This window comes from Egretta garzetta, unplaced genomic scaffold (assembly GCF_000687185.1).
Source record: "Egretta garzetta isolate BGI_Z169 unplaced genomic scaffold, ASM68718v1 scaffold264, whole genome shotgun sequence".
NCBI classification, from domain to species: Eukaryota; Metazoa; Chordata; class Aves; order Pelecaniformes; family Ardeidae; genus Egretta; species Egretta garzetta.
In genome coordinates, this window is record NW_009259685.1 from 4578479 (window position 1) to 4600152 (window position 21674).

The 21674-nt window shown below is 39.5% G+C and overlaps 1 protein-coding gene across 1 annotated transcript in view; it reads left to right on the forward strand.

Moving 5' to 3' along the window:
* ADCY2 (adenylate cyclase 2) overlaps positions 1-21674 on the forward strand; it is a 212722-nt gene that overhangs the window by 165688 nt on the left and 25360 nt on the right. The window contains exons 16-17 of the mRNA XM_009638721.2: positions 6542-6679; positions 16138-16257. Coding sequence (XP_009637016.1) covers positions 6542-6679; positions 16138-16257 — 258 coding nt within the window. The remainder of the gene's footprint in view (positions 1-6541; positions 6680-16137; positions 16258-21674) is intronic.

The window sequence follows — 21674 nt, forward strand, 5'->3', positions numbered from 1 at the left end:
GTTTTGAAGGTTCTTTTACTTGTATTACCTGAGAGGTGATATCCGTGATGTGTAAATACCTCAGTATGGTCACAGATCAGGGCTTCTCATGTGTGAGGCAGTTTTTGGGTGGTAGCACCTTACCTGGAGATCAAGACTTGGTCAGTGTAGAATGTAGCATTCAGAAGTCCTTCCTCTAGTTCAGTGCCCTGAGCACTGTCTTTAAAAAGTCATTCAGGTTCGCTCTTTCTCAAGACCAGCGGCTCTTCAAATATTTCATGTGAAATAGAACAACTTTGATGGGAGGGACTGAGAACATCTTACCTTAAAATAGCATACAACACAGCAACTGTACATTTGCTTGAATGAAGAAAGCAGCACAGGAAGTGCCAGGACTGAACTCTGAGTGCCTAAAGGCATATTTATACGGCTCACTGCCGTGTTCTTTCCTTTGAATGAGACAGTTGAAGTGAAGCACGTGGCCATTTTAACATGACCCTTTGTGAAGGATAATAAACACTGCAAAGGCTGGTGAAATAAAAAAATGTGATACTGACTTTAGCTCTTCCTGTTATTTCTTTATTCAGGATTCTAGCTTTTGTCAAACCAGTTGTACCCAATATAAGCTGGGTAGACTCCACCTGGATGCATTTTCTGTGATTCAAAATGCCTGGCTTCGATTTACAGGTGCCACCATGGAGTTCAAAAGCTTGGTATTACAGTACTCATTTTAGAAGTACTTTGGTCCTTTTTATCAACAATAGGACCATTAGAAAGTATGTAAAGTATAAGCTTTGTGATACAAAAATCACCCTTCTCCAAGCTTAGGTAAGTGTAATCACTGCCAGCCAGTCCTTTGGATTTGAACTTTGGTGTCTTCAAGTCTGAGTGAAAACGAGTATGTGAAAAAAATCTGAATTTGGGGGCTTTTTGTTTCTCTTTATTTAATTCTTTGTAACATCAGTATTAGTAAAATATTAAGTTGTATTTGACTGCAAAAGGAAAGGAACAATAATAGAACTATAGAAAATGTGATTCACTGGCTTTCCGTAAATAAGAGGTCTTCAGTCAAGATGTTCCAACCTCTGCTAGCATGTGAAGAAGTGTGACAGCTCTTGCGACACTGTCTTTCATCTACAACATAGCTGTCACAATTAATTCTTACACCAGTTCCTTGATCTCACTCAGAAAGACAGCATTCATTTTGTTAAATGCTGAAGTAGATTTTTGTGTGTGGAAAGACAACACAGGATACGCTTTAATAACCTGGATATTCAAAATAAGTTATTACTCACTATCATGCTGAGCTGTCATATCAGATTTACCATGTTCAGATGAAAAGGTAATATGTTAGTCACCTTTCATACTACAAATACCTATTATTTCTAGTTGGTAAATGATAAACACTGAACCATATTCTGCCAGCTCCACTTAGGATAAGCACAGAAGCTAATGCTACTGAGATCTGATGTCTTACCCTTCTTGCATGCTTTCTAGAAATGATTGCTTTCTTCCTTTCATCTCATTCTCTGTTTTCTCAAGAAAATTGCAAATGAGACATGACATTTACAGGAAAAAGTGTTAGACAAGCTAATGAATCAGCAAAATAAACCTGTACAGTTGTGCCAGTGCTATTAAGAATCTGAACTTAACGATCACCCCACCACTCCAGTTCTGCTTCCAGGAGTTCCCTAAATGTTCAGCAGTACTGAATGGCTGCAGTTGTACAATATATGGACTGGATTTAAACTGCTCAAAAGTGGAATGAAGTTCAGCAAATCTGTTAATTCACATCGAGAATTACTGATTGACAGTGTATCCTACCATGTTTTCCAAGGAATTTCTACTCGAATAGTTTAAAGATTTTTAGTGTTGATCGGGGTTTTGTCCTGAATTTTTCTTTTGGGTGCCTCATTGGCTTAACCTATGTAGGCTGCTCTCTCTGCTATTAGAGAGACCCCTCATCTATTTAACAAGCCAGGTGGGCATGACAGATGTCTGATAGGACATGTTCTGCTTAAGGACATGGTTTACTGGTGGAATGGCAGTGTTAGGTTAATGGTTGGACTTCATGATCGTAAAGTTCTTTTCCAACCTAAACGATTCCATGACTCTATGTACCAAATAAACAGTGGTCCTTCCCCTCCAGAACTCAGAGCTGTGCATTAAACCGCCTGTCAAGAAATGTATCACTGGGTTCTGGTGTGCTTCTGTTTTACAAGTGGAAATAACTACCTACAGCTTCATTTTTGAAGCTGCAGTCTAAGAACACATTTTTCTTCAGGTCAGAGCCTGCAATATGTGTAATTTTAGCAATACCAGCTGGAATAATGGAATCTCTTTATTGATTAATCACACTGGCTGAATGATGTATTGTTTCCTGAAATTTATTTTATTCTCCGTAACTTTTCCTAGTGATAGACTTGCCCAGAGAACATATATATACACATATTTATTTATTTATATGGAAGCAGAAAAATAGCTTTTTAAATAAATGTAGAAAATCAGTCCAATTAGTTCCTCCTTGCTAAAATACATTAGCAAAGTCAGGTGATATTGATCAAAAAAGCCTTGTATACGAGGGAAATTCAGAATTATTGCAAGGAATTTTGGTACAGAAGGTACATAAGTCTGTTCAAAAGTGTACAGGTATTTGGAAAGCAATAAAATTGTCCTCAGCAATAGATGCAGTTCTCAGCATGGACATTGCCAAGTAATATCAGCATTTATATACTGCAATTTTTTCAATGATTACTTTAAAAAAATTAAGAGAGTTCAAATTTAACAATTGGAAGCGTTGATTTTAGTATAGAAAGGTCTGACAAGCCTCCATCATTTGACACCGACATTTGTGTATTTAGATATCGGGATTTAACAGAGATTTTCTGTGTGAAATTTAGTTTATCTTCAGAATTAACATAACACAAGTTGTTAATTTGTGCAGAGGAAACCATCAATTTATGTTGCTTAGCACTAGAAAAACATGAAAGCATCTTTTTTGTGACATTGTTTTGCATCTGTTACCAAGCCATGTTTTTTTACAGTTCTGAAACTGAAAGTGGGATCTGCTAGAGCTTGTTGAATCCAGTGGAGTTCGAGAGCCAGGGGAGTGCTCCTTTCTGGTCCACTGGAGCCCAATCTGATGGAAGTAATGACCCAGGGGATCCTCGTGTCCCACTCCCATCAATGGGGGGCTGTCAGCACCATGGCCCAGTTACAACCAGTAGTGAGGCTGAGCTCATATTCCCAGTCGGCACACAGGCGTATGCCGTACACACAAGGCCAGCTGCACAGATATGCAGAGAGAGCGGCTCTTTTACCAGCAGCCACATAAAAGCAAGCGACAGTCATGTAAATACGAGCAATGCTGATGGTCGCGTTCCTCCTTTCTGGCTGATCAGGGCTGAAGTTTGCTAGTGGGATTTACGCACACCCTGACTGTCACCATCCACAGGCACGCTCACTCAGCATGGACTTTAAGTCGATACAATATCCATGCCCAGCCTCTGCCCTCCTTATGCTGTGACTGGCTCAAACCTTGGGTCTCTGCAAATGTAGATCTTCTATCTACCAGCCAGTGCAGCTTGAAGTTTCCTAATGTTTACATACACACACACACACTTGCCCCCCCACGGGTCTCCCCAGGGACTGGTCTGAGACACTTCAGGTGCTGGCACCCAAGCCCTCAGACATGCGATATCTGTCTCTCTTTCTCTCTTTCCAGTGGCTGCCATCCGTCCTGTGCTACTTGCCATCTAGTCCAGTATGAAGTTCGCTAGCATTTGCACGCATGCAGGCTCAGAATAAGGACTGCACTTCCACAGAAGATGGTTAGAGATAGGATTTAATAAGAATATGCAATAGACTCATTCAGACAAGTGTTTACATGCAGCCATTTCCTTTCATCCCCTCTCTTCTCCATTTACCTACGCCTGTTCCTCCCTGATCCACATTTGTCCTGTCCCCTAAACATCCTGTAAGTTTTCCACATATGCACAAGGCCCTTAAAACATGTTTTACACAATCCAAAGTTTCCCTCTGCTTCATTGCAAAATTATCTATCTGCCCCGTGCCAGCATACTGTCCTTTTAGGCACTAATGGCTCTTAGTCTGCAGGACATCCTGGAAAGAGATTTTTTTAGTTGAGGCTTCTTGGTAGGTTTCCTATCAGAAAATGTGGCTGAGACGTTCTCCTTCGATGGTCTTGGGAGCAGCAGATTCAGTGGCTTCTGTTCTTCACTGATTAGGTTACTCTGGTTCCACCATCTATCATTGTCCTTTTGATCATCACCAGGTCTTTGTGTTTCATTTGATTAGCCTTTAGTCAGATAACCTAAAACCAGTAAAATTCATAATAAAACGTATCTGGTTTTGGCCAGATAATTATTTTCATCATTAGCTTCTTTTCTTGGAATTTCTTATCCTAAAGACTTTCTTTGAACTGTATAGCTCCCTGTAACATAATTCAGAAAGGGGAAGATGTTCTGCTTTATCTGTATCATTTGTTATCCACTTTATATTCCTTGTACTTTCTCAGTGCTCCTGCCTAGTTTTGTTCCTAATCCAACTTAAACTATTCCAGCTACTTCTAAACTTCCAAGAAAATCACAGAACAATGTAGTCTTTAGGATAAGAAATTCCAAGAAAAGAAGGTAATGATGAAAATAAATTGTCTGGCCTAACCCAGACATATTTTATTATGAATTTTACTGCTGTAGTAAAGCTCCGGGTGTGCTATAACAAAGGCAAAGTGTAATTTAAAGCATGTTTTCATGACTTTTTTAATTTGCCATTCATCCATGCTCCCAGACTCATTGGGTTTTAGGCAAACTAGGCAGATAACTGAATGACCATTTTCACACAGATCCATTCCCTGCGTCCAGTTGAATGCTCCCCTTCTGTATCAACAGCGGCAATCTAGGCTTTGTGCTTCTTTATTAAAGTGGCAAGGATGACAAATCTTTTCTAAAATGTACATGTGGATTCAAATTATCTTGAAATTTGCTATGTACTTAGGAGTGGAGAACAAGGTTCGGGAGTTCAAAAAGGCATTTGAGGAGGAGTTTCTTGCTCAAAAATGCACATCCCTTGAGTTTATGTGGGCTTTTTTTTTTAATGTCCATCCTTGAGATTCTGATTATTGTTTTGGCCTTCCTGAAACTGACTTCATTTGCTCAGAATTTGTCCAATCCAGTATGCAAAACTCCCTGTCATAAAAGGAAACACTATGTAAAAAAAAGTTCTAGATATACAGTGGGCTTGTCCAAGTAGTGTGTAATTGGGAGGGAAATAGTTATGTGCAGTGTGACAAAGACCTTCATGTAAACTACATCATATGTGTTGGGTAATAGTGTAGTCTAGCATGATGTGCCATAGCTATTGAACCTGAACTAGTAGATAAATACTGTAAATTAAGTCCTATATTTGGTAGCTTTTAGTGCTTGATTTCTCGTTTCAGAGAATTCCTGTGCTTGTGTCTCTGTTGATTGCTGTGGCTGGGGCGAAAACAATATGTAAGGTGATCTCTGATAATATCAAGTAAATAGAGAAAACAAGTGGCTAAAAAGCCAATACTTTTGTGGAACTGTCGTGTTCCTTAACTTTTCATCGCCTTTTTTAGAGGTTTCAGTATAGCCAAAATTGACATTTGGAAAGGCCACAAGATGCTTCTAGGCAACGTTATCTCCTCATTGCTAAAGTGTTGGGAAAATTAATATTTATTGGATGTGCCACAAATTGTTGGTTATTCTGTGTGAGCATCTTGTGCCTCTAGGCACTATGCGTGTATCAGTGGAGGGTATTGCAGTGTGATCTTGGGAGGAGGTTAAATGAGTCAGGGTTTTTTTATTGTTAATTTTTGCCACTAATAAGAACATTTTTTTATTCACTAAATATTCTTTCTGTCAAATTGTAAGCCTGATTGTTGTATGAAGTGCTTATTTGTTTTGTAAATAGTTTTAGGGAAGGCTGATTTGCTTTGCTGATTTACCTTTCACTTAAAATGAATTATCAAACAAGTCTCCAAACAAATGAAAGAAAAACCCAGAAACCCCACTATTTTGTAGAGTGCCAGGGATATATCTATGTATACAACCTTTATCCTGCATGAGGAGACCTCTGTCTCTCTGTCAAAGACTTTGCAGAGTCATTATTTACATTTTGAAGTTTCCAGAGGCCACTAAATATTGCTCTTTCAGTCGAGGTGGGGGAGGTCAGTTGGTTTTCTTGGTTTTGACTGATATTAGAGGTAATTTCACTGCTGTCGACTCTGTATTTGCTATTATCAGTAATATACATTGAATTTTTAATAAGGTGCTTGCAAATTATAATTATTTAACAGAATTGATATTATGGCAGCTATTTTAACTAAATTTGCATTTAGTTTCATGTATAACCATGATCTGTAACTCCTATGAGAATATAATAGTTGAATACTTCTGTACAATGTCTCAAGATTAATGCTGCCCTCAATCTTGAGCCTTCTTAATACTTCCCTTTTTTATTGTAATTAGATATACTGAAGCTATTTTTATTTTCTCTTTTTTAAACTCTTTGAACTTAGCAATGCAGCAAGAAAGCATCAGCTTCATTGTTGTGGATCCTGAAATCATCTGGAATAATTGCAAACCGTCCTTGGCCACGGATCACTCTTACATTGACAACCACTGCTATAATATTAACTATGGCTGTATTCAACATGGTAAGAGAAAAAGGGGTAATTTTCCTTGGATTTTTTGTTCTTTTAAGATCTTTTTGTTGTTGTTGTTCAGTATTTGTTTAGATGTCAAATTTATGGCCCATGGCTATGCCAGGAACATATGTGACAGTGATTGCCAGAGACAGAAATGTAAAGCAGAGCAACAGAAAACATACTGTGTAATGAGGACCTCTGCAAACAGCATGCTCAGCAAGGGTTTGGATCTTGGCTAAGTTTATTACAGAAAAATGTAATTTATAAGGAATAAAAGATAGTTAAATCCCACGTCTGAATTGTTCAAATCCTTTGCTCTTCTGCATTGCTTAGAAAAAACAGAGTATTTCTTAAAGAATGAAGTATCTCCTCACAGGATGTGTGGAAGACTTTGACTGAAACAAACTAAGCTTTATTCAGATTTGTGATGCTCCTCTGCTGATCACAAAATGATCATAATATATACATCATTGAATTTCATGTGCTTGTCTTTTTTTTTCTTTGAAAAAGAAAAAAAAATCAAAGTTACATTGAAACTTCAAAAGTACTGAACTACAAGTTTGTTAGGGCTTACCTCTACTTTAGACATTTCCACCTGTGCTTTTCTTTTCTCTCCTAATAGGGAAAATCCATGTAATTCTATTTTTCTTTTGTAATTATAGCAAATACAGAGTAGATCTGTCATTAGTCTGCATAAAGCCTGAATCTTAACATCCTCATTTATTCTGAAAGACATGATCTCTAATGGGATGAGCAGGATATGGGATCAAAAAACTTCCTTTATTTTGCCCTATTGGCTGAGCCCGGTTCCATTCATAAAACCATGAAGGTGCTCCAGCTCAGTTCTGTATCTGCAAAAGGGGAACTGTAATATTTATTTAGTTTGGGTTTATTACTTACATTTGTTTTCATTACATCATTAATGCATAGATATTAGTCACATTTCAAGTGAGTGAGATTTGCACTTCAGTGCTTTTGAAATTGCAACTCTAGCATTTCCTTGAGTTGCTAGCACTTATGTTGCTTGAGGTTCATGAAGGACTTAAAGATTGCTAATACCTACACTGTTTATTTTCCTTTCCCACAACATTTCAGGGGACCCTTAGTCAATCATTTGTTACAGTAAGTACTAAGCTTGTCAGAGTGATGTAATGTGGGCTTTTAAATGGGAACACTTGAAATTTCTGGTAGAACCTTCTTTCCATTTTTTCTATTAAATGATCCTAGTCTTGGGTTTGTTTTTTTTCTTTTCAGGAAAGTCGGTATTTTCCTTCCCTTCTCTTGCTTTTTTTAAGGAGAGGAGTTAGACTCAAAAACACGTCCATGTTCAAGAATTTAAAATTCAGCTAATTGAATTTGGTGTTTAAGGCTGGTAGAGGAAAAACTCAAAGAAGCAGTGGCTGGAAAATGAGAAAATAAGCTCACTTTTTAGCAGTGAAGGCAGTTAGCAATGGGAACAAATTATTCTGAAAAATTGATTCTCCATCACTTCTTGTCCTCAGCTGAAGACTATATGAATGATAATGTTAAGCCAAGCAAAGTTTTTTGGCATACTACAATACAAAACCCAGAGATGGAGTAGCTTGTAAAATGTAGGTCAGATTAGACTGTCTCTTGTTTTGAACTATAAAAATGTGTAAGATGAATGAAATAACCTACTTGGGTTTAAAGCATACTTCAAGTATACTTTAAGTGTAAAAGAAGATATGACCAGCAACTGGTTTTTCCTTAGACTGAAGTTCTACTATTATGTACAGCCCACTTCAAATTTGGCCTTCAACTACTGAAAGACATTTTGGTAGAAAAGCAGTTGTTCAGTACCTCATTTTTAGAAAAAGTTTTTAGTTTTATTGGTTCAAGTCCACTTTTCTGTGGACTGAATGTTACAGTAAAACTTAATAGGCTGTATTTTAAACTCTTTGTGCCTTATCAGTAATGACTGCAGTATTACAAATAATCATGTTCCATGATATTCATGAGATGATAATTTTAAGTACAATTCCCACCTTGAAACTAAACCTTAATAGTTTGACTAGCAAAAATGACTTTAAATGTGATTGTGAAATTTGCATTTCCTTAATATTAATAGCAAATTGTGGGAGAGACTCTGAAGTATCATTATTATATCTCCAAGCAACACGTACTTAATAGCAGAGTCCATTAACTGCATTTATTTCCATGAACTCTTTCAGGAGAAAAAGGCAAAATGTAGCCATTAAGATTTAATGGAGATAAAAAGCGTCTAACCGTCCCACAACTAATAAATCATAATTAAGACCAAAATGTCAAATAAAATTCAGTCTTTATGGTCAAGGGACATTAGAAAAGAGTGGGGGTGCAATTTTATTTCAAATTAGCTGTTTCAGCAGACATCTGAATCTAGTCTTCATGTTTGAGAAGTATATAGTCTTGATTGGTGGAGGGAAGTTAAAAAACAGCTAATGTGACATAAGTATCAAATGCTTCTTAGGTGAAGGGAGAGGGTGACTAATGCTGCTTCCATTGAGCATTAGATCTGGTGCCATATATAGAGTAGGGCAACAATCAATGGCTGAGTAAAATTGGTTTTGCAAAGCTGACCTGCAGTAAACCAAACACGAGAAAGTACATTGCAGGGAACAATCCAGACATCTCAGAGAGACAGTAGGACAGTAGGACTGCCTGACTGCAAAGGGTTGATTCTTGGAAGCTGAATGAATGGCTGTATGCAATACATCAGATAACTGTACCTGACCATCCTCTGGGATTCGTGTGATTTAGGGAAACATGGCATGATGAAAGAGACCTGAAACAGGTCTTTCTTTCAGTGACTTCTGCATCAAATGCATGCATGGTTCTTGACACAGCAACAGGATCTCAGGGCTATACTGTCCCAGGAAGGTGCTCTGACTACTAGCTTTCAGATTCAGGATCACAGAATCATAGGACAGTTTGGGTTGGAAGGGACCTTTAAATGCCATCTAGTCCAACCCCCTGCAATGAGCAGGGACATCTTCAACGAGATCAGGTTGCCCCATCCAACCTGCCCTTGAATGTTACCAGGGATGAGGCATCTACCACCTCTCTGGGCAACCTGTGCCCATGTTTCACCACCCTAATTGTGAAAAATTTCTTCCTTATATCTAGTCTGAATCTACCCTCTTCTAGTGTAAAACCATTAGCCCTTGTCCTATTGCTACAGGCCCTACTAAGAAGTCTGTGCCCATCTTTCTTACAAGCCCCCTTTAAGTACTGAAAAGCTGCAATCAGGTCTCCCCGCAGCCGTCTCTTCTCCAGGCTGAACAAGCCCAACTCTCTCAGCCTGCCCTCATAGGAGAGGTGCTCCAGCCCTCGGATCATTTTTGTGGACCTTCTCTGGATGTTACTTGCTTTCCTGTCTTTTTTTCCAGTGAATTTTGAACAACTGAACTACTTCCATTGAAAGAACACTTGTTTAGAAATGTAAAGACTGACAAAGGTTTGAGTATTTTTGCTCCATTGTTTAATGTACGTCTGTGAACACGAGCTGCCTTACATGATGCAAGTACTGGCCCCATATTGTTCTCTGTCTAGTCATGGCTGGTATCCTGTGCTTTAATAATGACAAATAGAGTTGGTTTCTTTAACATACCTTCCTTTTAGTGCAACGAACTCTGTTAAATAGAGTTGCTGACCTTGATCAGTGCTGTATTTTTAATAGGCAGGCTCTTTGGCAGATACGCTCTTAGTTACATGTCCCCACAGTGCCTAGCACATTGAAGACCCTGTTTTGGAGGGTGGCTAATGCATTTCTTCTAAGAAATATAAACAGACGCTGCCAGAGCTTGACCTGGCCTAGGAGTTGGAAGGAGAAAGGGGAATGCACAGCTGCAGTGATGTCATTTAAGTGGTACATGCAGGGCCCCATCACAAATCCATTCCAGATTATAGATAGGATTTAAGAAACTTATCAGTCTAGGTACACTGGCCTAGCAGAGATGCACTAGCAGGTGAGATACCATCCTGAAATAATGTTTACAGCAGTTCTGGTGTCTTTCAAGTGTGTGGGGAGAGAAGGTCATGCTGTCACGTGATCGTCTGCTCCACAGTCCAGCAAAGATGAATCTGTATAAGTGAGCATCACTCCATATCTATCAAATACCACAATGGTATCTGAGTCTGTAAAGGCCAGGCAGGCTCCTCATCTCTCTTACCTAATGCTGCTGGGAGCTTTGAACAAGACAGTTGCTTGCCACTGCATATTGCCTCTGCAGGGAGGCTGGGACTTGAATACATGGGAACACGTAGATAGGTATGCAATTTCACTGGGCCCACAAACTTCTATAAAAAATGAAATTAAATTATTGAGCAACTTGAATTTGGTACGTTTGACTATTAACAAGAGACACACCACAGGACACTAAATAACATAGATGCATGAAGACTCTGAAGCTAAGAAGCCTTGTACAAACAAAATGCTTTAAAAATCCTATTCAGTGCAGTGCAGTACTCTCTGGATCTTCATCATCCTTTTCCAACTCACTGATATCTCAGCATCACCTCTTGTTCATTCAAAAAATGCTTAATAGTCTAGGTGGGTACTTAGCATCTCAGGCTCTTCTTAAACTTCTGCTTATGAGCTTGTGAAGATGAGGTACAATACCAGAATTCAGGACTGTCCATATTATTCTTGGGGCATTCATGTGGGGATCCAGGGATAAATTCCTGACTCAGCTGCCACACTAACTGGCATTTTTCAAAGGAGGCAGTGATACGCATTTTCAGAAGAAAGTTCTCCTAAGCCACATGGATATGGATATTTTGGAGAATTGGTAGAAAAATTAAAAAAAAAGAGAAAGAAGAGGAATCCTGCATGTTTGCCTTAGAGGTTCAAACAAAAGAGCAATGCTGAACAAAAGCATCATTGCTTTATTTTTTTTGTGTTAAGAAAAATCTAAATCCTCTAGTTTAGCCTACGATACCAGGCTTCTGCCATACTTAAAAGTATACTCTTCTCAATCTGTCCTTTGCTGAACAGAAGAGTAGGGCACAAACACGAACAAATCGGTTTACAATAGCACTATAAAAACTGTAGACCATTGTGTCTTGAGATTGCATAGCTCTTCTGGAAGAGCAGAAAATTAATTTAAAGTATAGTTACATGTTCATATGAGGCAAGGAGGTAGCAGGGAGAGGGACAGTGATAAAAATGGGGTTTATACTTTATAAGTCTTCACATGTCCATTTCCAGTGTAATGTTGTGTAATAAGGACGAGAAAACAATGATGGGATCAAATTAAACATAAGCTATAAATTCAACTGAGCTGCATTTTTGGCAGCATGCCAGACCTTTTGTTTTTCCTGTTTTTGTGTTTCCACTGATTAAGCACAGCTCTGCTCTGGAGCTGCTGATCCTGGAGCACCTACTTCCTAAAGAGCTTGCCTCTGGCTGCGGAGCTTCTTGCCAGTGTGCAAAAGGGCACTTGTTAGTGTTATGAGGGTGGCCTATGCCGCCTTCTTGCACAGAAAATGGTGTTAGTATTTGTCTTTACATATGGCTACTGCATGACGCGCTACCACAGGTTGATGATCACAGCTGAACTATCTGTGGCACCTGAATCAATTAATTTTGCCTTTTACTCTGTGACTTAGTAGTTCAATGGGGGGGCATTTCCCAGCTCTCTCCGTTCTGCCCACCTGTCACGGGGTCAACCCATTCACACAGTAACTATTAAAACTTTACACATTTTATTGTTTATACTATAATTGTTTAATTCACTGTGCATTTGATTAGTGCACTTAATATTAAACTCTGCCACCTTTTCTTCTTCTCAGGAGGGTGCTATTTTATGCACATTAACAATGGAAATCAGCAAGCCTGCTTGCTGAGCAAGGTGAAATACAACCCATTCAACTTGGCCATGTTTACAGGCTATCGGACCGTGTTCATTCTGATGCCTTGGTTCTGGTGCCTTGTGGATTGTAGAGAAGGGTTGAAAGTACCTTGGTGAGAAAGTTGGCTTTTTTTTTAGTAAGAACTAAATTAGTGTATCATTTAGTATTATTTTTCAGATTCTTGGTCAGATAACAAGAGAGATGCACTAACTTGCTTATCCCATGTTGTGGGGTGAGGGTCTGTCACCACATGGCTCCTATTGAAGAAAATAGCAACACAGCAGGTATTTTCATCATGTGAGGCAAAAAACTCACAGCTGAAGATTGCAGATTATACGAACAGGGGAAAAGAAAAAGCTGTAAGAATATATGAAGATAAAATGAGAATTTAATGGTAGTCTGCTCAGATGTTCCCTGGCAAACATTGGTATTCATAAAAAATATTGCTTTCATTTGAGTCATTTGAGTAGGTGTGACTGCTTAGTAGGACTGAGCTGTCTCTTACAAAAAAATACTATGTTGAAGAACAATATATATCTCCAAAGCGTGATAGCAGAGGTAGATAACTGATGAGAGACAAGAAAGACAAGTACAAACACATCATTCAGAAATAAGTGTTGTTTGGCTCATGGGAGATGACAACATTTCCATATCCTTTTTTTTCCCCCTTTCTATATTTATTTATGTATTCACAGATATAGCACATTTCATATAGCATTCTGCATATCAGGTAACACTTATAGGTCAGAAATGCCCTCTACAAAGCTCAAAACCAAAATTAAAATGCTTTAATAGAAATTAATACATACATAAATATATATGCACATACATGTTTATATAATATAATTGTGTTTGAGTTCTTCATGGTATAGAATCTTTTGCTCTGTGGATGTGTGTGAGATGGTATTCTGCAACTAAATACAGTTATTTCATGTTTGCAAAAAAAGTAAATGCACTGTTAGTGGCATGTGGGGACTCTCTTTGCCCATCCTTGGCAAATGACCTGGTTAACAACACCTATTAAGATGAGAATGTGAGTTTAAATAGTTGGGGGCAGGGAGGGGTATTAAATACTTAAAGTTGTCAGATACTGTGAGCTGCAACGTGGGTGGGCAGCGGTGCGGGCTGTGACAAGCGGGGACCCAGACCTCAGGTGTGCCTGTGAGCATGAACTCGCAGGGCGCTTTCTCACTAGCGTGTGCAGCAACAGTTTATAGGAGTTGCACAGGTGCCCATAAAGCTAGAGCACCCACATCTCCTTACAGGAGGGGTGTGCGAGTAGGGTAACCCACACTCCCAGAAGAGGGAGGGTGTGCATTTAACGCACGCATCCTGTGAGAAGGGGCAGATGTGCACATAACTCTGTGTGTGTGTGTGCGCGTGATTAGAGCTCTTTGGGATCAGTTATAGAAGGGTGTTTCAAAATCTGTAGGTGTTTATTAACATTTCTTAGGGTTTGGTTTTGCGGTTTATCTGTTGTATTACCGATACTGATCCTGAATGCATAGTTCACTGATTGCGGGTTAATCGTGTATAGTTGCGCATAAGCAGTCAGAGAAGCATGTTAGTGAAGGAAGACAACCTGAAAGTGCAACTGTACAAGCCAACTGTGAGTGCCAGCTTCTTGTAAAGCAGTCTTGTAAAGGAGGTGGTATATCAATCACCTTCACAAGCCTGCAAGGGGTGTTGCAGAGACAATGGCTTCAAACTCTTCCCAACAGTGCCACAAAACATATCAAGGGGCACTGACCACGGGTGGTGGCTTGGGAGGTTGGATAGTCTTTAAAAAGGAAAAAAAAGTCACTGTTTATGTAGTACAGCGCTGGGACATGCAGCCAAGGGGGTTTTGGGGTCTCCATCCTCAGAAATTTTCAAGGCTTGGCTATACAGAGCTGTGGCTGACCAGATCTAGTGCTAGTTAGTAAATCCATAAACCATTTTGATCCACATTTGGTTACTCTGAGTGAAACTGGAACAGTTTTTCTCCAGGGCAGTAGGTGAAGATGGGGTTGGGGAAAGAATTTAGTGGTGGATTACAAACTGGCTACCTGCAGAGAACAACGGGTGAGAGGGAGGCAACCTCTGGTGCTCTGCAGTGGTCAACCCAGTATGGATTTTCATATACAGTGTATGAGAGGGACTGAAATTTGCTATTGAAATTAAGGGGACAGACAATGTCTGTGAGGGAAAGCTTGGGATTTTAGAAAGTAAAAAGTCAGCTGAGGATTTGAGTAAAAGAACTAGGATGAAATTTAGTAGTGCAGAGTACAAGATTATGCTTGGTCTGACAGAGCAGTGACGAGAAATTCTGATACAAGTTGGAAGCTCATGAAATGGAGATGCAGTGAGTTCAGGATTTTAAATATGTGGGTTTGATGATAACTCACTGAATCACAACAACAATCCATGTCACTGCTCTTACCTCAAGGTAAGTATAAACCACATTTACCTAAGTGAGTCCAAATGAAGGAAAACTACCTCACATTTGCTGAGCATGATGTCAGTGGCTGGGATTATGTCAATGTGCAGCAATGCGTGAAGCTGCTGTAACACCATGATCTGCCTGAGCCCCACTTGCATGAGGTGCAGTGAGCTATTAAGGTTTTGTAGCTGTGAGCAAAGGACCTGTCATTCTAGGATGTATGAAAACATATTTTCTGCAGAATTAGTATTAATGCTATTGCACGACTCACTGATAAAATCTGGGAAGTGTGTTTGCAGTTTTGGTCACCCAGAAGGTTGAATTGAAAGAGGTATGTACAGAGGGCAACTGCTAGAATGATCAGGGCAGTGAAGAGCTTGTTTTCTGGGAAGAAACTAGAAAAACACAGATTGCTGAGCATAGTGAAGGCTGAGATGTCATTAAATATTGGCAACATAAATACGAAGGAGAGAAGGGAGCTATCTGAAAGCTAAAGGATGAGATTAGCACAGGAAAAAAAAAAAGAACATGGGAACAGGCCATGTATACTGGTTAAACTTAGAAACAGTTTTAAGTGGTGAGATTCAAAGCAGTGGAATTAATGTAGTCAAATCTAACTCATTAAGAAAGTGCTGGATCAATACATCAAAGGGTATTGTATGATGGTGGTTACCTGTGACATCAGCTGGCTGAATTTGATGACCCAGGAGATACTGGTTCCACTCCTCTATTTCAATAACATTAGTACCAATGTTATCATCATCATTATTATGAGAAGGATTGCATCTGTGTAAATCAACTTCAGTAAAGACTTCTTATTCTTTCTTTAATTCTTCCTGTGTTTAAACAGGAGGTTCAGTTGAGGTAAACCCAGGAGTTATTCATACTGAATTTATTTCATCATTGTCTCTCGTGTGTGTGAGCTTCTGATATATGAAAGTAATGTAACAAAAAGCCTTTCGTCTTTTATTCAAACGGAAAGTGTCAGATGAAGGTTAACAAAGTTGTTTTTGTCTGAGCATGCAGGAACAAGTAATCAAGTGATGTCATTTTCCCTTTTCTATTTCAATTTGCAGTGAAATACCAAAGCTAAATGATTACTGGCAAGGCTTTCTCCGCTTCTCCATTTCTCTTCTCTGTTTTGACCTTAAACAGCTGACAAGCTAATGGATTATATGTTGTTTTTCTCTAGTTTTTCCTGGATAATGCTGTGAAAGCTTTTCCCTCAGTTCTTAATTCATCAAATGCAAGTTTTCCTAATTCGAGTAATCAGACACGGTGGTGTATACAAAACAACTGTTTTTTCCTACCGGTAAGTTCATTTCACATTTCTTTGTTTGTTTACAACAATTACACTAAATTGACTGTTGCTGGATCTGCTTGAAGTTAAACGCCCACCAGTTTTTAAGACTGCAGCAAAAGCTTGATTTTTTTTCAGTCACCTGCAACTGAATTTGAAAGAAGTGGGAAGTTAAAGGAGGTTAGTACTTCTGAAAATAGAGGTTTTAATGAATGTCAGATTAAAAAGCAGGAAACAGTCTGATAACTAAGAAGCGTAGCTCACCCGTGCCAACAAAAGGGCGTTACAAGATATCAGGAGAACAGGCAGCCACTGCAAAGCAGACTTTACACTGACAGCTCCACATCGCTGTCACTGAGAAAACCAGGTCGGTCTGCAGGCAGGTTTCACAAGTACCAGTGGCAGACCTGAAGATATTCACTGCCTTCATCATTGTCCTGGCAGTAAATGTGAAATCTGTGATTGTCACGCTTCTGTCATTGCTTATTTGATTAAGAAGTGGGGTGAGAGGGGGGAAAATACAACACGTGTACCACTATATAAACTGTTTGAACAATCTGAACTGGTTTGAAGAAGGTGTCTTGGTGTGAACAAAAGCACAGCAGCACATGCAAGAAGAGGGGGAAGGACATTCCTGCAAAGAAAGGGAACTGTATCATAGAGAGCAATGATTCTTAATAGGTTTACAGAAGACCTGCAGTTGAGCATAACAAGCTGTATATTGTGCCAAAATAGGTCAATAGTCTTTGGATGAATACACAGGAGGTGTCAAGAGGAAAAGGGAGATTATTTTATCTCTCTGCAGAATTGATGAGACCAGTAGCAGAACAGTGTGTGCTGATTCCCACAAAATATGTTTTACATGAAACGGCTATCTACTGAGTCAAGCTAAACAATCCAAGGCGCACACAAAAGGATGATGTTAATTATGTATAAAACTCTCCTGGAAAAAAACCAGTTGCGGTAACTGCAGCAGTTACGAACTTTCAGCATGTTCCTGATAAAGCGACAGCAGAGCATGGATTTCTGTTTCTCATTTTGAAATTTAGCTAACTAAATGCCGCCAGGTATGGATAGGCACCTACATCTTCTTTTGGCCCTAACAACAAGGCCCTTGTTGTCAAAGAAATGATGCAGTCCTTCTCCCAGCCTCTGCATGTGTTAACACTCACAAACACATAGAAATAAATTGTTCCAATGCTTATTTATATTTGTTTGCTTTTTTAGCTAGCAGATTTTCTAGTCATCTTTTTTTATATTGCTTGTTATAGTTTTGAACATCTTGAAATGTATTCTGTTTTCTTTCTTACCACTAAGTTCTCCAACAAGTATCTGAAGCATACAGTTTTCATAATTTATACTTATAGATTCAATCTGATGCTCTTAAAAAAAAAAATCTTTCTGTCTCTTTTTCCTTCATTTTCCCAGGTATAATGAAGATGTTTGTCAGCTCTCCACCTGACTGACACATTTCTAACAATTAGTGGGGTTTGGATTTTAAACTATTAAAATGCATTCTTTCATCAAAGAAAGTTGCTCTTTGATAAATTGGCACAAAAATTAAAATTTCACTTCTGATAATAATGAATGAAAAGGTTAGGTTGGCTAAAGTTTCTAAACACTTTTTCCCTCACTTTTTTTATTAAACAGCTCTGAAATGCACAACATATCCTCAGGCACTGCATAACTTCTAGCTTGAAAAAGCTACAGATTCCTTTTGAATTACTGCTTTGTTTTAACCCCATCCAGAAGCTAAGCCCCATGCAGCCACTCACTCACTCCCCCAGTGGGATGGGGGAGAAGAATTGGAAGAGTAAAAATAAGAAAACTTATGGGTTGAGATAAGGACAGTTTTAATAAGCAAAGCAAAAGCCGCACATGCGAGCAAAGCAAAGCAAGGAATTCATTCCCTGCTTCCCATGGGCAGGCAGGTGCTCAGCCATCCCCAGGAAAGCAGGGCTCCACCATGCGTAACGGTGACTTGGGAAGACAAACGCCATCGCTCCCAATGTCCCCCCTGTGTTCTCCTTCTTCTTCCCCCAGCTTTATGGGCTGAGCATGACATCGTATGGTGCGGGACATCCCTTTGGTCAGCTGGGGTCAGATGTCCTGGCCGTGGCCCCTCCCAGCTTCTTGTGGCCCCCCCAGCCTCTTTGCTGTTGTGGTGGGGTGAGGAATAGAAAAGGCCTTGGCTCTGTGTCAGCGCTGCTCAGCAGTGACGAAAACATTCCTGGGTTATCAACCCTGTTTCCAGCACAAATCCAGACCATAGCTCCATACCAGCTACTGTGAAGAAAATTAACTTTACCCCAGCCAAAACCAGCACAGTTACTACTTTTGATCTTTTTTTTTTTTTTTTTAAATCTGGATATAAAATAATTCCTTCTTTATTGAATGAGATACTGAATACTTAAGCTGACAAATGTTTGTTTTCTTAAATTAAAAATCCAGTCTCTTGAATCTGTGTGTTAGGTTTAAGCTTTATTCATGCAGAAAAACTTCCCATGATTTATGATAGTGGACCTAACAGATCTACTGACTATGTCATCTAAAATAAGTGAATAAGAGATTTTTGAATTATTTGAGCCCCATAGAACTTAGTTCCTTTTGAAGCAAGCTAATTGATTCTCCCCCTCCTCCACCACCCAAAATAACTGTTCTGAGTTGTATTGCTTGCTTTCTTGCTCTTTCTATCAACTCAGGAGATTATACAGTAAGTTTTAGGGACCTTGCTTGTGTTTAGTTATTGTTTAGTTTTGCTATGTTTCTGTAGCTTCCATATAATAGAGGTTAGGCCTGGGAGATTTCAAGTAGTGCATATCTCTTCCTGTGATAAACTACAGTGTGGTATCCGTGCTGCCACCTCCACATGTTAAATAAATAAAAGTCATAATACTGACTTCTAAAAGATGCAGTTTTGGAATACATTTTACTTGACTAGGGAATTCCAAAATTACTTTCTTCTCAGGTTTTTCTCCATAGACAAATTTTTACTTTAGTAAAGGTCTTTATAACCACAGAACCATAGGTCTTAAATTTTAAGAGAACAGACCAAATGCACTGGGCTGCAGATAAGATCCTAAGGGTGTAGTGCACCAGTGCAGGGCACTGGGCCTGTGATCCCGGTAAGAAAGGCACTCAGACTCTGTAAGGTATTGGTTAAAATACCATTTACTGCACCTACCACAGGAAGAAAAAAGATGGTAGATGGTGTTACATCCCTTCAGATTCTGGGAACTCTGAATCATGCAGCATTGAATGGTCCTCCAGGCAGGGACAGCACATGGTGCAGATCCCATCTGTGGAGATGTTACCTGGAGTTATCCTCTTTTGAGCTCTTACAGGATTTTCTTAAAAGGAAACATTTCTATTCATCATTTCTGCTGCCAGACAAAAACGATGTCCATGAGAACTTGCCACTGGACTGTTATACAAAGTTAAGGCCACGCAGGTGGCACACTCACTGCTACCAAGTGGGAGCTGCCTGCAGGCTCCTTGGTTGCAATAAGTTGGCTGGGCTGGCTGAGGTTATCCCACGGCCAAGGGATTTTTTTCCCAGCTGGACACTAATTCCTCTGTAGGAAAGTTCATGTTTGTTTGATGAACGGCGAGCAGACCACTTGGCCCAGGAGACAGGCTGCCATTTGTCTGAGAGCTTGCAATTTTTGTGCTTTGACAAAGACCAGAGCTCTCATGCTATACATATGACAGTAATTCCACCAGTCCTGATCTCCTGTATGGCTACTTTGACTGTTCCTTCACCAAACTATTACTGTTTTCCAGTGTCTTGCCTGCTTTGTAGCTGCATGCATCCTCCTGAGAAGCTAGCTAGAATGCCAGTTACTCCTGTTCCTCTGCAGTGTACCTTTTGAAGCATTTTGTCTTGCAGTTCCCCCTCTGACTTTTTTTCCAAGCCCATTTGCATTAGTCTGAAAAGCTGAAAGGGTGAGAGAAGGATTCAAGCTACAATACTTTTAAGCGTCTACTAAAATTCACAAATTCTGTTAGTAATAAGGGTGAAATTTCAGTTCCTTTGACAGGAATTGAAAAATTCATTTGCAGTGTTGAGCACTTGGAAACAATAGTCTTGAATATATGTAAGATACATTTGGAAAAAGGTTTATTTAAAGTGGCATTTTCAAACAAAGCTTCAGAACCTGGTGTGGCTGTTCAAGTGGAGTTGCCTACAGACTCATTTCCAGATCTGCTTGTTGCTTAGCAGAATCTTGCATTGCAATGCACAGTATTGGAGTCTGCATTCTTAAATGTGTGACTGTGCCACTCTTCTCTAATCCATCCACCCTTGTTTGAAATTTTCAGTCTAGTTTATGTATTCCTATGGAACATTATCAGGCTGTCTATTCCACTTGGAAGTTTCTTGGTCTTTGCAAACTGCATCCAGTCATGGATTCAAGACTGCCTTTTGTTTCTTTGTTTCTTTTGGAAAACTGATTTCACAAGTAGAATGCCTTACAGAGTAAAAAATGGATGCCACTACTTTTACGTAACACTGAATTCGGAGTATGACCTCCCATGGAATGCCGCCATCAGAGAAGTTTTATTTTTGGTGATTCTGAAGAGCAGTTCTTTCTATTTCTTAGTTCAAGCAGATCTGCAAGCAAATCACAGTAACGGCAGAGATTCAGATGGCAGATCAATTCTGTCTGATGAGTGCTGTGAAAATTATTCTTCTTAGTGATCCTCCAAAATTAGTATGCAGTGATTCAGGTTCTGTCAAAAGTACTGCCATCAACAAGTCAACAGTAGTCTGAAAATAGCTTATCTAGAAATAGAATGCTTTGTAGTTTCAGAAAAGATAACTTCCTTACAAGGTGCAGGACTCTCATTTTCACGAAGCATCTTTGACAAAGGTGCTGTATGTTAAGGACTAAGATAATGGTTCTAGTGAAAATGTATTATTCCTGGTTTAGCATTAATTTTGATGCCCTAATTCATTTCCAGAAAGTATCCAGAGAAAATATTTTTACAGGAATTTAACTTCAACCATGCATATTTTTGTTGGTAGATGAAGGAAAGGCTGTGGATGTTGTATACCTGGACTTCAGCAAAGCCTTCGACACAGTCTCCCATAGCATTCTCCTGGAGAAGGTGGCAGTTCATGGCCTAGATGGGTGTACTCTTCGCTGGGTTAAAAACTAGCTGGATGGCTGAGCCCAGAGAGTCGTGGTGAATGGAGCTAAATCCAGTTGGCGGCCGGTCACAAGCGGTGTCCCCCAGGGCTCAGTTCTAGGGCCAGTTTTGTTTAATATCTCCATCAATGACCTGGATGAGGGCATTGAGTGTGCCCTCAGTAAATTTGTAGATGGCACCAAACTGGGTGGTAGTGTTGATCTGCTCGAGGGGAGGAGGGGTCTGCAGAGAGACCTGGACAGCCTGGATCGATGGGCCAAGGCCAACTGTATGAGGTT